Source organism: Podarcis cretensis (genome assembly GCF_951804945.1).
Source record: "Podarcis cretensis genome assembly, chromosome: 4".
Classification (NCBI taxonomy): Eukaryota; Metazoa; Chordata; class Lepidosauria; order Squamata; family Lacertidae; genus Podarcis; species Podarcis cretensis.
In genome coordinates, this window is record NC_137173.1 from 20,267,153 (window position 1) to 20,282,164 (window position 15,012).

General features: G+C 39.9%; 1 protein-coding gene and 1 long non-coding RNA gene across 2 annotated transcripts; one reads left to right on the forward strand and one right to left on the reverse strand.

Annotated features, from left to right (window-relative positions):
* The first annotated feature begins 784 nt into the window (after nt 1-784).
* On the forward strand, nt 785-12,352 carry CFAP300 (cilia and flagella associated protein 300). Its single transcript, XM_079974146.1, has 7 exons — nt 785-942; nt 1,312-1,393; nt 2,511-2,583; nt 3,879-4,045; nt 5,645-5,817; nt 6,606-6,672; nt 11,885-12,352. Exons 1-7 carry the CDS (start codon nt 830-832, stop codon nt 12,014-12,016), a joined length of 807 nt encoding a protein of 268 aa, XP_079830272.1. The 5' UTR covers nt 785-829; the 3' UTR covers nt 12,017-12,352.
* On the reverse strand, nt 7,126-11,877 carry LOC307215135. Its single transcript, XR_013838302.1, has 2 exons — nt 10,316-11,877; nt 7,126-7,661 (listed from the first exon to the last, which is right to left on the reverse strand). It is a non-coding gene; the product is annotated as an uncharacterized lncRNA (long non-coding RNA).
* Nucleotides 12,353-15,012: the final 2,660 nt, after the last annotated feature.

Here is a 15,012-nt window from a genome sequence, read left to right on the forward strand (position 1 = left end):
GTGCAGGCGCTGCCACACTAAACTTACAAATGTGTGTGTGTATGGCAATACTTTTATTAAGACCAACTGGCCTCTTAAGTGAGATGGGCGCACAACCCCAGAGTCTGTCAAGACTGGCCCGTACGGGCAGGGGTACCTTTACCTTTACCTTTAGAATGCCACAAAACAGTGAGCAAAAAGCTGGCTTGATGTTCAAGTCATAAAGTCAAGATGGAGTATCAGCTAAGGATTAGCCGTGAAGCTAAAAACAAATGAAAAAGTCAAAGAAGTCCACAATATTTTGCAAACAGATCCTCAGTAAAGATATGCTCCCTGATTTCTGAGGTTTCCGAATTTACAAATCCGTGTCACACCTGTAGCAGCGCCAATTCTACCAATGGAAGTGGCCTTGTGTGCCCATCATGTGCTATTGTGAGCATAATAGACATACACAGACATAATAAATGTGTTTGTTATTCGCTGTGTAAAACATATATAACAATGACTAACCAAAACAGGCGTGTGTATACCGGTATATATCTTAAAGACTAATGAAAACACAGCAACACACAAATACGCACACACATATATACATTGAGAGAGAGCGACTAAAACTTCCTAAAAGGCGAAGTATATCCCTCCACTTAAATATGGAGAAAATAGCTCAGCCGCCCCGCTCCCTACCCCCACACCAGCTGATTGCAGATGTTAAATCTCCTGCGTTGCAGAAGCGGAACCGTTGTCACCGGGCTGCTTGTTTCCTGGGGGGGGACTAAAAAAAAGGTGCAACGCTGAGCGGCCAGCGAGAGCGCGTTGCCATGGGAACAGCCCGCGTCCTGCAGAAGCAGCAATGGCCGCCTACGGGGAGGAAGGCGGGGAGCCGCGCTACGCTTTCCATCACCTCCCGCAAAAAAGCTTCCCAGTGCTGGAGAGCAGGGACACCCGAGACCGCCTCCTCAAGTGGTGGGGAGAAGCGGCCATTCCTCCTGCGGTTTCTCAGGCGGGGGGGGGGGGAGGAAAGGGGGAGGGAAAAGTGGGGTGAAATGCAAAATGGGGGTCAGTCTTCTGGCTAGAGGCTGCCCTTAGGACTGTGGGAGGGCAAGGTGCGTTTCAGGATCAGGATTTAATCAAGAGGCTTCACTGCTGTAATTGGAAATCTTTCAGCAAATCGTTGCTGGCATCCACCTCTGCTCCAGAACTTAAATCACTTTTCAAAAAATAAAATAAAATTCCACGTTAAAGATTCTTTTATCATCATTTTTTCCAGTGCAGAATCCCCTCATGCCTATTATTATTACATGAAGAATACAAGCCTTTTTCTACATTCCGCAGGTCCATGGATGGCAGAATCGCTGCACAGGCATTCAGCTTTGATCAGAACTTCAAAGGCTACCAGAGGGATGATTTCATTATGGTAGTTAACCTAATCTGGTTTATTAGTTTAAAAGTGGGTTTCGTGGAGGGACACCTAAGGGTCATCTAGGCTGACCCCAAGAATCGCAGCTGTTGCATCCAAGACAGATAGACATCCAACCTCTTGTTTAAAAACCTCCAGTGAATGAGAGAGTCCACCAGCTTTTGAGGTAGTCTGTAGATTTATAGGCCACTTTGGAATTTTGATTAAAATGTTCAAAGTGGTGTGTAATAAATATTACTAAAACGGAAGCAGCATTAAAATATCAAATGGCTAGAAGCACAACAGGGCAAAACAGCAGCATGCATTATTTTAAATACAACCATGTTTCCAACCCTGGTTTTGTAGACTGATCAGTTTAATTTGTGATATACATTTGCATTTTTAAATTTTAGTTTTTAGGATATTTTATTGAATGTGATTGTGTTTTTCTTGTTTTTATGTATGCTACTTAGTGATTTCTATTATATTAAGTAAGACAACATATTTATTTATTTATTTTTTTAAAAGCTTGTTTCTCATTTTCCACAATACTTATTTTTTTGTTCACAAGAGTGCTTCTACAGGTCATTCCCATAGTGTGTGTGTGTGTGTGTGTGTGTGTGTGTGTGTGTGTTAAGGGGAAGAACTACACCTCTGTGTGAACTTGCAAACTGTGATTGTGTTTGCTCAGAAGCAGCTGGGCAGACCTGTCTCATTTATAAATAGACATGGGTATAAATCCTTCTCACGTTCCAGACGTTTATCTGTGGAGTGACTTGCAGCAGTAGTTTCATGAATGAAAACCCTAATTTGGTCAGCAATCTTGAATTTCAGACATTTGGAGAGGATTAGACAAATTTACCAAGGATGAAGCTGTCAATGGTTACTAGTTATTATGACTGTGTCAGAGGCAGCACATCACTGATGAACAACAACAGAAAGGGGCTGTTTCCTCATGTTCTACTTGGGGGCTTCCTATAGACATATGTTTGGCTAGTGGGAAATATAGGACTGGTGGACCTCTGGTGCAGGGCCCCTTTATGGTCTTAAATCAAGCCAAAGCCACCTTGATACATGTATCAAATTGGATAATAGAATCTGTTTAACTGCCAATTGTTATTGACTCTACTTGCAGGCCTTTTTTAATCATCCAGATGTTAACAGCAATTTGAAATTGATTTCCCCTTCTGGACAATGGACTACATTAGGTAAAAATAACAACTTCAGGACAACTTCTCTTTCAAATCCGTTTTCAGTGTGATAATTCCTTTTCCTCTGCAAAATGACTTGCTGATTCTAATGATGGTGTGATTGGTAGCGGTTATTTATATATTGCTTTTCAGGATACAGATCCTTCCAACACAGCTTATACCAAAATAGCATGAAGATACATTCATAAAATGACAATGAACAATATTAAAAGATTGTTAAATATTAAGTAACAATATTCAAACTTTTATTTAAATCCCTACTGTTGCTTGTGGTCTGTTAAAACATTTCTTGATCTGTTTACCGTTGAAAGGTGATGTAAAATGTATTAAATTTATATGATGAACATTATCGCCTGCATTTGCAGACATTAATGCATTGTCAGCTGTTTCCCTTTCATCTTAGTCTCTTCAAAAGAGTTCCTGATCTATTTATTTTTAAGATAGCCTTTAAGGTTTTTTTTTTTTTTTTGGAGACTGAGTAAAAGTACCTCTTTCTGCATTGACATCTTTATTACTTCCTTTTTGTGGTTTCCTCAGCTTTGATACTACTGAATAAATAATTTTATATGAGCTGTTCATTATTATTTCATAATTGAAAATTGGGCAAGAGAACACTTGCATATTTCCTGTTCATTCCAGTCCACTGAACAGAAGTTCTAAGAAGTTCTAAGCTGATCATGCCCAATGTGTGCTTGTTACATTTGCATACTGCTCTTCCTCAGGGCAACATTTTAGCCTGTGAGATAAGTGATCTACAAAGGCCACCCTACTGGGAATGGAACTACAGTACTTACAAAGAACATGAGAATGCTGTTGAAAATGGTGTATCCGTGTAACCCCCCTTCTATCCCAAAGTGTCTAGTTCCACCTACCCTGTGTCCTCACGTCACAACATTTCACATTTCGTCATGCCTGCACCATTTCATTGGCTGCTTCACATTAAAATATCTTCACCGTGTGCTGGACTAGACATTAGGGAAGAGGGAAGAATTCTACACCAAGTTGGGAGTTTTGCCAACTTTTGTATGCTTTGTGACCTGCTTGTAATTGTCTTGGAATTTATCTTGCTTTCTCTTAACCAAACTCTATGCCTATTCCACCACACTGGGTCTAAAGGTAGTCATATTTTTCTTATGTAGTAAGTTGGGAAACATTTCAACAGGTTTAAAATGTTCCAAATTAAAATGTAACCTTGATAGTATTAAGCCACTTTGTTCAGATATGAAAATATAATCTTGGAGATTTGTAAATGCTATTGTGATTGTTCATTTGATTTCTGCCATATGTTTCAGATACCAGTGTGAGAAAAATTGATGTCAAGAATATTCTGTGCAAGCAAGTTTCCATGTCATTTTTTGACCGATTATACTGTAAAGGGGTTGTTCGAGAAAGTGGAAGTATTGTAAAGTGTTTTGATGAATATCACGATGATATTCTCATTGCTGATGAATTAAGAAAGGTTAGTACAAGTGTAGTTAACATCTGTCTTCTGTCTATTATTATTTTATAGTTTAATTATCATTTATTAGTCACTTTTTCTTGCCAGGGCAACCACATAGTTATCACAGCTAATATTGATAGCCTCCATATGGATTGTGTGTTCATAAACAGCACTAAAGTGTTTTTTCTCAATTTTCTTTCAATTTTGCTATCATCTTCTGATGTCAGCATGTAGTTTCAGAGAACTGCATTTTGCAGCCAGTTTTATTACATATTGCGAAATATACAAGCCTTTTATGCTTGGAGCGTACTCCTACTCCTCCCTTTGACCAATTGTGGTGCAGAACAAGAAATTCACTTGCTCAGTTCCTTTTTGCCTCTGCAGAGTCAAAACCTGCTTGAGGTTCAGGAAGTGTTTCTATGTCCAAAAAAAGCTCATCGTGATAAAATTAGGACGCGCTACTGCATCTTGACTGATGGTGACCTCCCCTGGTTTTGTGGGCTGGTATATAGACATTGCTCTTAAGGAAGACTGATAACTTAAGATGTGCTAGAGCAGTGAATAGCCTGTGGCTTTCTAGATGTTGCTGGACTTAAGCCAGTGGCGGATTTTGGGCCCTGTGGAATGCTAAAATTCAGCACCCCCCACCTCTCATGTTCCAATCTATAGCGTTGTTTTGGCACCCCCTGCAGTGCAGTGCCTAGTGCAACCACACCAGTCGTGCTACCTGTCCGGACCCGATGTCAGTGATGTTAACTCTTTATTCAGAGAAACAAAACAGCGCAGTCCTAGTGGTCACAGCAATGCTTCCCAGTCTTGCCCTAATGAAGCCGCTGCGAGGATTGCTTCCCACCACTCTCTAAGGCTCCTTCCCTGGATCCGTCCCCAGCAATCTGATGCTCCGTCGCCTTTTATCTCATTGCTCCACACTTTTGATTTCTCTGCGTGTTCTGGGAGATGGGAGAGGGGAACTGGTCGCAGCAGGAGGGGGAGACTCCCTGGATTCTTCAGCAGTCTGCCTCATCTCTGTCTGCCTCCCTCCCTCCCGCCTCCTGCCTCAATGAGTCTGGACTGCCCTCTGCCACAGCCTCTTCCTGCCCCCTAAAGCCTGTTGCCTCTTCAGCTTCCAACACCTCCTCTTCCCAGTCTTCTCTCTCTTCTCCCTCTGACCACACATTGTCCCACCATCAATCCCCCAGCTGCTGCCTCCCACTACTACTCTGCATCCAGCCAGTCTATGACACCACCCTAGAACCACCTCTGTTTAATCGTGGTGGAGGACACTGAATTTCCAGGGGCAAAAAAATGTTTTCTAGCAACTGGTGACTTTTTTTAATGGGGCTAGTTCTTGTTGACATATGTTTCAAAGTTGATGGCAGCTGTGCAGTTTGGTCAGTTATTGGGCCAGACTGCGGTCTAGATTCCCTGCTGCAGCACTGCATACTTTTCTTTTTTAATTATACACAAATTAATTACCAAATTTACTGCATATATATATATATATATATATATATATATATATATATATATAAACATAAACCACTGGGAATACAAAATAGTGTCTTTTTGTAATATAATATCCATATTACACTGTCTTTCCTCCTTGTCTCATGATAGGTACTTCTACTGGAAGATTCAGACCACTATGACTTATTTAGCCATTTAGACCGGGAGGAATTTCTCTTCTGTCTTTTTAAGCATCTTTGCCTTGGAGGAGCTCTTTGTCAATATGAAGATGAACTTGGTCCATACTTAGAAACCACAAAGGCTTTATATAAAGAACTTGTGAGGTGACTATGTTTTTGCTTTTTTAATGTGAATCTGATTTACTTACTTGTTTTACTTGTTGGTGTGATCATGGAAGGTGCTGTGGGGCAGGTTTCAGCTTTGCAATGGCATCATATATATGATCTAAGCAGGGCTGGGCAGGAAACAAGTTTGCAATGCTAGTATAAATGCCTAGTCTATTCCTTGTCATCTTATAAGGAACAACCTTGTCCACAGAAGATATGGGTAGAAGCTGGCTCCCAGGTAGAAAGCATACCCAATAAGGTTTATGAGTGTGATCCTATTCTAGCAACCTGCAAATTGAGCAGCAACATACAGAATTCCACTCCCACCCTTGCCATGGCTAGTTGGAGCACCAGTCCAAAAAGAAGCTTGGGAATAAGGGGTTCACAACATACTCTAAAAATCTTCTGGAGTCATTTTCCTCCCTTTCCTTTTCATTTCTTAATTCCACCTTTTCCTCCATTTTTCCACTCAGATCTCCCAACACAGCTTAAAGCCATAACACCCTTAGCAAGACAGTGTTCACTCTTGGCTGCCATGACATTTTTCAATATTTTCCCACCCACTTGCTAGCCACTCTCTTCTGGAAGCTTTCCTTTCTCTTTTTCTATTATGTTTCATGTTTTTACTTGTTGTTCTACCGCTCCTTCTTTGACCCTGAAGGTCTCATATGATCTTGTGTTCTATTAACTCTTTAGCTGCCAATCCACACAGTCTGTCTTGGACTGTAAGTTCTGACTGTTCCAGATGTCATTATTAAAACAGTTTATACTTTTTTGAATTTCAGTGTTCAAAAGGATCCTGAAACTAAGGAAATAAAAATAATATCTACCATTTTTAAAGTCTGCGCTTATGTAAGTATTTCATTAGGAGGAGGGGTACTAATCATGTAACCAAAAATATTTTCAGATATAAATTTCAAGCAAATTATGAAAAAAGACAGTCAAGCAAACACTGTTTGGGCATGATCAAGCCACAGCAAAGTACTTTTACATCCCATTGATTTTGATGGGTGAAATTGTTGTTATAACACTAAGCGCTTAAGAACAAAAATTCACAGGAAATGTTATACACAAAAAAGTGCAAGTTTCAATAACCATAATCTTTCAAAGACCTGTTGAAGATAAAATAATAAACAAAAATCATTACAAATAGCTGAGAAGTCATCCAACAAAATTGTGCATCTATTGACTACTTTAGTTCAAATTTTTAGAACATTTCAAAAGCATAATTTGAGTTGGGTGACAAACCATGTTTCTTCTCATTGTCAAAAAAAGGAATAAAATTTATTAGAAATTATTGTTGTGTTTTCTCCTTTAAATCTTGTTAACATGTTTGTTTAGACATTGACACAAACTTCTTATGGCCAGAATGGGAGAGGTAAACATGTGCTAGGATCACTCCCATCAAAACCAATGAGACATAAAAGTGCATAATTTTTGCTGAACCATGAGGATTTTTCTGCAAGATTTTATAATTATTTTTTCTCAGTTTTTACATAACACTTTAAGAATGAGAACTACGATGGCTTTAGCTATGTTGGCATCCAATATATTACAGCACTTGATTGCATCCATTACTACAACTTACTTTTGTAAATCTGAGGACCATCTTGATGTGGTTGTATAAATGGATGTTGCAGATTTGGACGTAACCTTTTCTATTTATACAACAATCTTCCAAGTTAAACTGGGTATTCTGCTTATGATCAGAAAATCTATTTAAGGATACAGTTGCATTTCTGTCCTGTCCTGCTTCTGTTTTGGAGTTGTTCTTCAATTAATTTCTCTTCAATGTCATTAAGTGCTTGTGGGAGCCCAGCCATGAGTCATTGCATCTAAGTCTGCATCCGAAAATAAGAAATAGAAAATGACAAATATTCTAGTCGTAAGACACAGGTGAAAGAAAGCTGTCTTGGTCACTCTTTCTATGTGATTTTTTAACAACAGCTGAGAATCTAACCTTAGTCCCAGAGTGCTAATCATGTAACAAATGCTTGACCACCCACCTGCAGACAAAGAGGATGATAAAAGGTTTTCTGTTTAAAATGATAGATTCTTTTATAATTCAATGGAAACTTTGATAAATAGGACTGTATAATAGCTATATAATGATGTTTGGCTCATCAGTCTGTTAATCATCAACCCAACCCATTTCTCAAGATTTCAATCCACTGTGAACATTATTATCATTTATAGTACTGTGAGCCTTAAGTACATATGACGCTGCTTTATACTAACACAGACCATCAATCCATCTAGTTCAGTATTGTCTATAGTGCCGTACAGTGGCTTTCTAGAGAGAGGGGGGTCTTTCCTAGCTGTGCGTACAGATGCCAGGGGATTAAAGTTGGTACCTGTTGCATGCAGAGCACTCCATTCCCCTCACAAAGCTACAATTCCCAGAGTGGCTGAACAATCAATATCTCTTCCCAGCGAACTCTGGAAATTATAGCTCCGTGAGGGGAGTAGAGGTCTAACCATTATCAGCAACCTTAACTATAGTTCCCAGTATTTTTTTTGGAGGAAGCCATGACTCTTTAAAGTGGTATAATACTGCATTAAATGTATTGTGCAGATGGTGCCTCTGTTTAAATCATATTGGGCGTCTTCAATGGTAGTCCTAGTCAGAGCAGACATATTGAAAATAATTTCAGTGGGTCTGCTCTGAGTAGAATTAGATGGACCCAACCCAATATTTCTAACTTTGCATTTATACATATAAATTAGAATATGCGAATTTTGTGCACACCCGTTTCCAGTTTTTGCCCTCTTTCTTCCTTGGGCAATGGACAATGCAGTAAGTAGGGGGGAAATTCTATTTTGCCTGGCCACAAACATCTTCAGATACCAGAATTTCAAGGACTTTACATAGACTGAACACATTTCTCAAAAAGGCAAATCAGACAAAGAATTTCATTTTAACCTATGGTTTTAAAAGCATTCCGCTATGGGGAAGAGCAAGGTATTTTTATGGCTTCCATGTCAAACTGGATTTCAATATAAAAAGGTAAAGGTACCCCTGCCCGTACGGGCCAGTCGTGTCCAACTCTAGGGTTGTGCGCCCATCTCACTTAAGAGGCTGGGGGCCAGCGCTGTTTGCAGACACTTCCGGGTCACGTGGCCAGCGTGACGAAGCTGCTCTGGCGAGCCTGCACCAGCACAGCACACGTAAACGCCATTTACCTTCCCACTATAAAGCAGTACCTATTTATCTACTTGCACTTAAGGGTGCTTTCGAACTGCTAGCTGGGCAGGGGCTGGGACTGAAAGACGGGAGCTCACCCCGCCACGGGGATTCGAACCACCGACCATGCGATCGGCAAGCCCTAGGGCTGAGGTTTTACCCACAGCGCCACCCGCATCCCCGCGGTTTTAAAAGTATTCCGCTATGGGGAAGAGCAAGGTATTTTTATGGCTTCCATGTCAAACTGGATTTCAATATAGGTAGCCTCAAATAAAATGCAGACCTATAGAATTTTAAATGCTGCCAATCAGATAAAGAAAACCCATTCAATGAAACAACTTCTCCTTTTTTAAGGACTAGCATTTGCCTTTCTAAGTAGCATGTGAAAATGCCCTTAGTTTACTTCCCTAAGGAAAGAGAATGATAGTCACTTACTTGTAGTTTGCATGTCAATGAGATAAGAAAATGGAGTTGCATACCTTAATGGTTATACATCTAAGAAAAACTCAAGAACAACTTTAGAAATTGTGAGACACTGTAAAACTCTCAAGTTAGATTTAGTAAGAGATAATGAGGATGATAATAATAATAATAATAATAATAATAATAATAATTTATTTATACCCCACCCATCTGGCTGGATTTACAGATTCAGTTGATATGAGGGTTAGAACATAACACTAGTATTTGAGGTTTGGTTTTGCAAAAACAGAGTACCTCTACAGCTATAGATTTTGCATTTCCCTAAGCAAAACTTTGATTTAGATACTGCTAAAATCAGCACCCAGCGTGCCTGAAGAACCAGCATTTTCAGTGTGGACAGCTTGCAGATTTGAAGTTCAGTGTTAATTTATTTTACTCTGTCTCTACCAAAAGGTCCAATGCAACTAGCAAACTTGATAATAAGATATCAGAACCTTCTATTGCAAAATGTATAAAAGGTATAAAAGCCATGAGATAAAACATAAGCTATAATAATAGGACAAGGCCATGAAAATAGCAGCAGCATTGTTAATCAAAATGTCAACAGATGAGTATCCTTAATAGAGCTACGAAAAGAGTTGTAGAAAGGTATCTCTAAAGAGGATGACCTTTGCCATCCAGCAAAACACCATAAGAGGGATCAGTAGTATTTCTACTATACTATTTTTATACTACTGTATTTAATATAATATGGTGTAGCCATTTTTATTTTAAAGTATGTGTGCGTGCGTGTGTGCATGGGGGTGGGAGGTGGGGAAACTGATGTAAATAGGCAGCAGTTTTGTCCCAAATAATCAGGAATAATTATAGTATGTAGCAAAAACTTACTCAGATTTGTTAGCATAGTAGTAGAGTTAGATTCAGGAAACCCATAATTAGGAGCAACTTAGCAATCTGTTTAGAATGTTCCTTTGGCCAATAGGGCCTAAAAAGACTTGTGTGACACTCAAAGAGGCACTGCATCCTTCTTGTTCTTACCTGCAAAGTCAAGAAACCCAGATCAGCACTGTTGCTCTCCCTGATTCCCCTCCTAAAAACTAATTTACTGTATTGGCCTGAATATAAGTCGCACCCGAATATAAGCCACTCCATTCCTTGCTGCTCCTGGCCGCATACTCTGTGTGTGTGTGTGTGTGTGTGTGTGTGTGTGTGTGTGTGTGTCTTAGGATTCATTCCCTGTGCTTGCAGTCATGGGATTGTTTTTATCACATGACGGTGTATGTTTTCATTCCACATAGTGGGAAGTGACGGAGACAGGATATTTGTATTACTGTGTTCCGTGATGTAAGACACTTGCCTTTGTCTCTCTCTCTTTCCTGTTTGATGCTGATGAGGAAGGAGTCGAGTTAGAACGCTCCAAGTATATTATATGTAAATAAAGTAGTTTAGCCAAAATGCTGCGCTCCTGAGTCTGTTACGCTGACTGCCCATACTCTGCTGTTCCTGAAGTGTGCTGATGCCTCTGAGGCATCAGTCTCTGTGATGTTTGGGCTGGAGAAAGTCTTTGAGACTCCCGAACGACCAACCAGGAGGGAGAGAACATGCCAGCTGGGCATGTGTCTCTGCCAGATACCTACTTGTGTGTAGCACCTCCTGACAGGGGGAGCCACACTGTGTTGCCGGCAGCCTTTCCCCTTCGTCACTCTCTCCCTTCCTGGCCTTGGGGGAGAGGACGGGGGACAACGCGCAGGCTGGGCGCCGCTTTGCCGCGCTCCTGGCGCTGTTTGCCCTGTGCTCCTGGCTGCAAACCATAAGCTGCACTTTACCTTTTCACGGTCGGAATTTGGGGGAAAAGTGAGGCTTATATTCATGCCAATTCGGTATTTTTGCCCCTGCTGTTGAAAGACATTAATCAGTTCTGTAGTAGCGCTCCTTGTAGTCCCACAACTGACAGTACAGCACCTTCACCTGCAATATTTCTGGCTCTCCACTGAGTGATATTTGCCTGGAAAAGATGCTTCCATAGTCCCCTTTCATGCAGCAGTTCTTGCTAAGAGATGGAGACAGCTCTGTCTTTGGACTTAGTTCTGCCAGCACTCTCCCATTAACTGCAGTCTCTTGTCTCCTCTCTTTCCTCCTCAGCTGCCTCTGTTCCCTATGTAGCAGAAATGAGGGCAGGGGAAATGTGAGACAACTGACCACTACCAGTCCAAGCCACTTCCAGCCCGGTTGTGCTGATAATCTTTTCAGGTTACCTGCAGTGCAGAGCTGATGTGATGAGCCCCAATAGTATCTGATCTCCCGCATGTGGTTTACTGAAACAAGCCAAATTCAAACAGAACAGAGCCAAAGAGCTGTGCATGCTTAATCCCATTTAAGTCAGGCTTTGTAGTATTCAGGATGAATTTGTATCACACATTAGTACCTTATATTAATGCTAAATATTTCGTCTTCTAGGATGCTCATGGCCTTTGTTACCCATCATCCAACATCCATGAACAGAATTTTGCCTATTTGATTGTGAATCCTTTGAAACGACACATCTATGTTTTGTACCACTCTTTTGGTGAAGCTTGTTTTTATAATTGACTCTCTTCTCAGATATATTTGATTATTAGAGGGGTTGTTTTTTTTAAAGTGTAGCTTTAATGAATTATATTAATATTTAATAAATAGTAATAACTTGTCAAGATTCTGTTATTTATAGTGAAATCTATTTATCTAGACATTGGGCACTGATACTGATTTTGCACACATGCTATTTGTATTATTGTTGAAAACTGTAAGGCCATACCAATACTTGCAGAATATATTCTCTAAAATGTTTTGGTGCTCCTGTATTGACTAATATTCTGCTGTTACAAAGTTTTCTTTTTAAAACTAGGTTGTTGCATTGATACATTTTAACTTTATTTATTTTATATTTTTAAAAAACTAGCTTAATAAATTACTGATTGAAAAAAAGACCCTGTATTATTTCCTAAACATGTTTTGGGTTACAGAACGTCCTTCTATATTTTTCTAACTATTAAGAGGTGTAACATTTCCAAACTCGTGTTCCTGTGAGAAAGAAGTCGCTTATTTTGAGATAAAAGGATGCACTTTTAAAGGGATATTGTGATTCTGTCAGTCCAATTTGCAAGCTCTGATGACTTTTCTTGACTACTCTTAACGCACCCTTGAAGACAGTATGGAAACTGCAGCTAGCACAAAATGGTGGTACGAGGGTATTGATTGGCACAGCCATTTAAAACCTGTTCTACAGGATCTGCACTGGCTGCCTATATTGTAGTATGTCCAATTCAAGGTATGGATGTTAAAATACAAAGCCGAGAATGACTTGGTACTTAGGCACTTGATGGAGCACCTCTTTCCATACCAGTCGGCCCAGGCTTTGAGTTTGGAAGAGGAGTGCTTTCTCACTATCCCATGGAGTGCTGCTCCATGTGGAGATGAAGGTTAGGACCTTCTCTGTGGTTGGCCCCAGATGTGGAACTCCTTCCTTTGGAGCAGGCTTCGTCAAACCCAGCCCTCCAGATGTTTTGAGACTACAATTCCCATCATCCTTGACCACTGGTCATGCTAGCTAGGGATCATGGGAGTTGTAGGCCAAAAACATCTGGAGGGCCAAGTTTGAGGAAGCCTGCTTTGGAGACACAGAAGGCAACTCAGACTCATCAGGAATGTAGCTAGCTCAAGACATTTCTGTTTACCCAGGCATATGATGGGTTTGGTTAACCCGCTCTGGATCAAAAGGCTGTGTGGTGCTTAGAGATGGGAAGGCCTGGGAAAATTGGGGGGGGGGGGGCGGACCAGGTTTTTTTCTGTTTTTTCCCAAAGCCGTTTTTTTAAAAAAAATTAAAAAAATCAGTTTGATATAGTTTGAATATTCCACACACTTTCCCCCTCATTTCCACCCCCGGAAAAAAAATGGCTTTGGGAAAAATGAAAAAAAAAAAAAAACTGCCCCCAAATTTTTCCAGTCCCCCCCCCCAGCCTTCCCATCTCTAGTTGTGCTGTAGCCTATTTACTGAGCTTTTTTTTTGGGGGGGGGGTTAACCATCATATTACTTTAACTTGCTTTTTGACTGCTGTGTAAACTGCTTTGTGAGCATGTGTGGTGTTAAAAGTGCCCTATAAATATTGGAAATAAAAACCTTATGGCCTTTAATCATTATAAATAATAACAATAATAACAACAATAGCAGTACGTAGCTTTTGTATAGCACTTTCAAGTGCTCAAAGTGCTTCACAAGCATTTTCTAGTTGCAATCCTTACAACTCTGTAAGGTAGGTAACTTCACCAAAGAGAGTAGGATGAGATTGTGCAAGCCTGAACTATCTGTAGTAATTTTCTTAAAACTATTTAGTATTGTTTCTCTGTATGAAAATACCCCTCCCTTTAAGGACACTGAAGGCAGGATTGCCTGTAGTAACTCACAATGTTTATATGCTGAAGTAAGCTCCACTGATTTCAATGGTACTTCTTTTATTACAACTTTATTTTGGTGCTTTAATTTGTGACCTACTTCTCAGGCAGTTTCTCCTCCCACCCACACTCCTTAAAGAAACTTTTCGCCATTTGCTTGTAAACAATGGGAATTTCCTTTTGGAAGATTTCTTGTATGGCTTTGCTGACACTATTGATGGCCAAGAGCGAGTTCAGATGGTTTCGTAACCCCATTTTATAATGAATTGCAAATATGTTTTATTTGCAAGATATAATTGCCCAGGAGTGGGGTAAGTGGCTTGATGTCACCCAACTAGGAGGGACTCACATCATCATCATTTTATTTGTATGCCGCCTTTCCATAGTTAAAACAATGCTCAAGATTTACATAATTACCAACATAACAAAAGTCATAAGCAATAGATAAAACACATCAAAAAGTACACAACCAAATAGAAAACAATTTCCACATAAATCATAAAATCTAAAACTAAGAATAAAGCATTCATATCAATCACAATTTAAAAATGACATAGATAAAAAAATATTCTGATTGTAGTAGGCCTCTCTGATCAATAGCTCATCACTGTCTAGTTGCAATGTATTTGCATGTGATGACATGGCAGATTCCCTGTCTTCGGATGCGATCAGTTTAATATAGCTTGCAGATTATCCAGCTTCTACAGCGTGTTGCTGCTTTGGCTGCAAAAAGCCTATGTTGTCTAAAATGCTTCTCAAGTCATTTTATGGATGCATTGTTTATTATTTATAAATAATAACGTCTCCAGCTGTATCCCCACCATCTCCGGCTGGGACTGGAAATGCCCCATTTGAAACCCCAGAGAGTTACTGCCAATAGAGAGTACTCTGAGCTAGATGGTCTATACTGCAGCTTCATATTCTAAATTTTGGACTACAGGCAGTAAATTAGACAAGAATGCAGCAGAGGTTCTCACACTCCTGCCCCCTGCAGACTACTTGAAAACTACAGGCGTATCTGTGGACCATTTAAAAAAATCACTTTGTATAAATCAAAGCTGATTCATAACGTCATATTTATAATTGCCATCTTTGTAATGCGATGGATTTGTGAGCAAATGCCTGTGTAGTCAAGTGTAGTACAAGTATCTGTTAA

Excerpts from the sequence above, each read along its gene's own strand:
- CFAP300 (XM_079974146.1), top strand. The coding sequence starts at position 830 with ATGGCCGCCTACGGGGAGGAAGGCGGGGAGCCGCGCTACGCTTTCCAT. Across the intron at positions 4,046-5,644 it reads TTGCTGATGAATTAAGAAAG|GTACTTCTACTGGAAGATTC; the intron begins GTTAGTACAAGT and ends GTCTCATGATAG. Across the intron at positions 6,673-11,884 it reads TTTTTAAAGTCTGCGCTTAT|GATGCTCATGGCCTTTGTTA; the intron begins GTAAGTATTTCA and ends TTCGTCTTCTAG.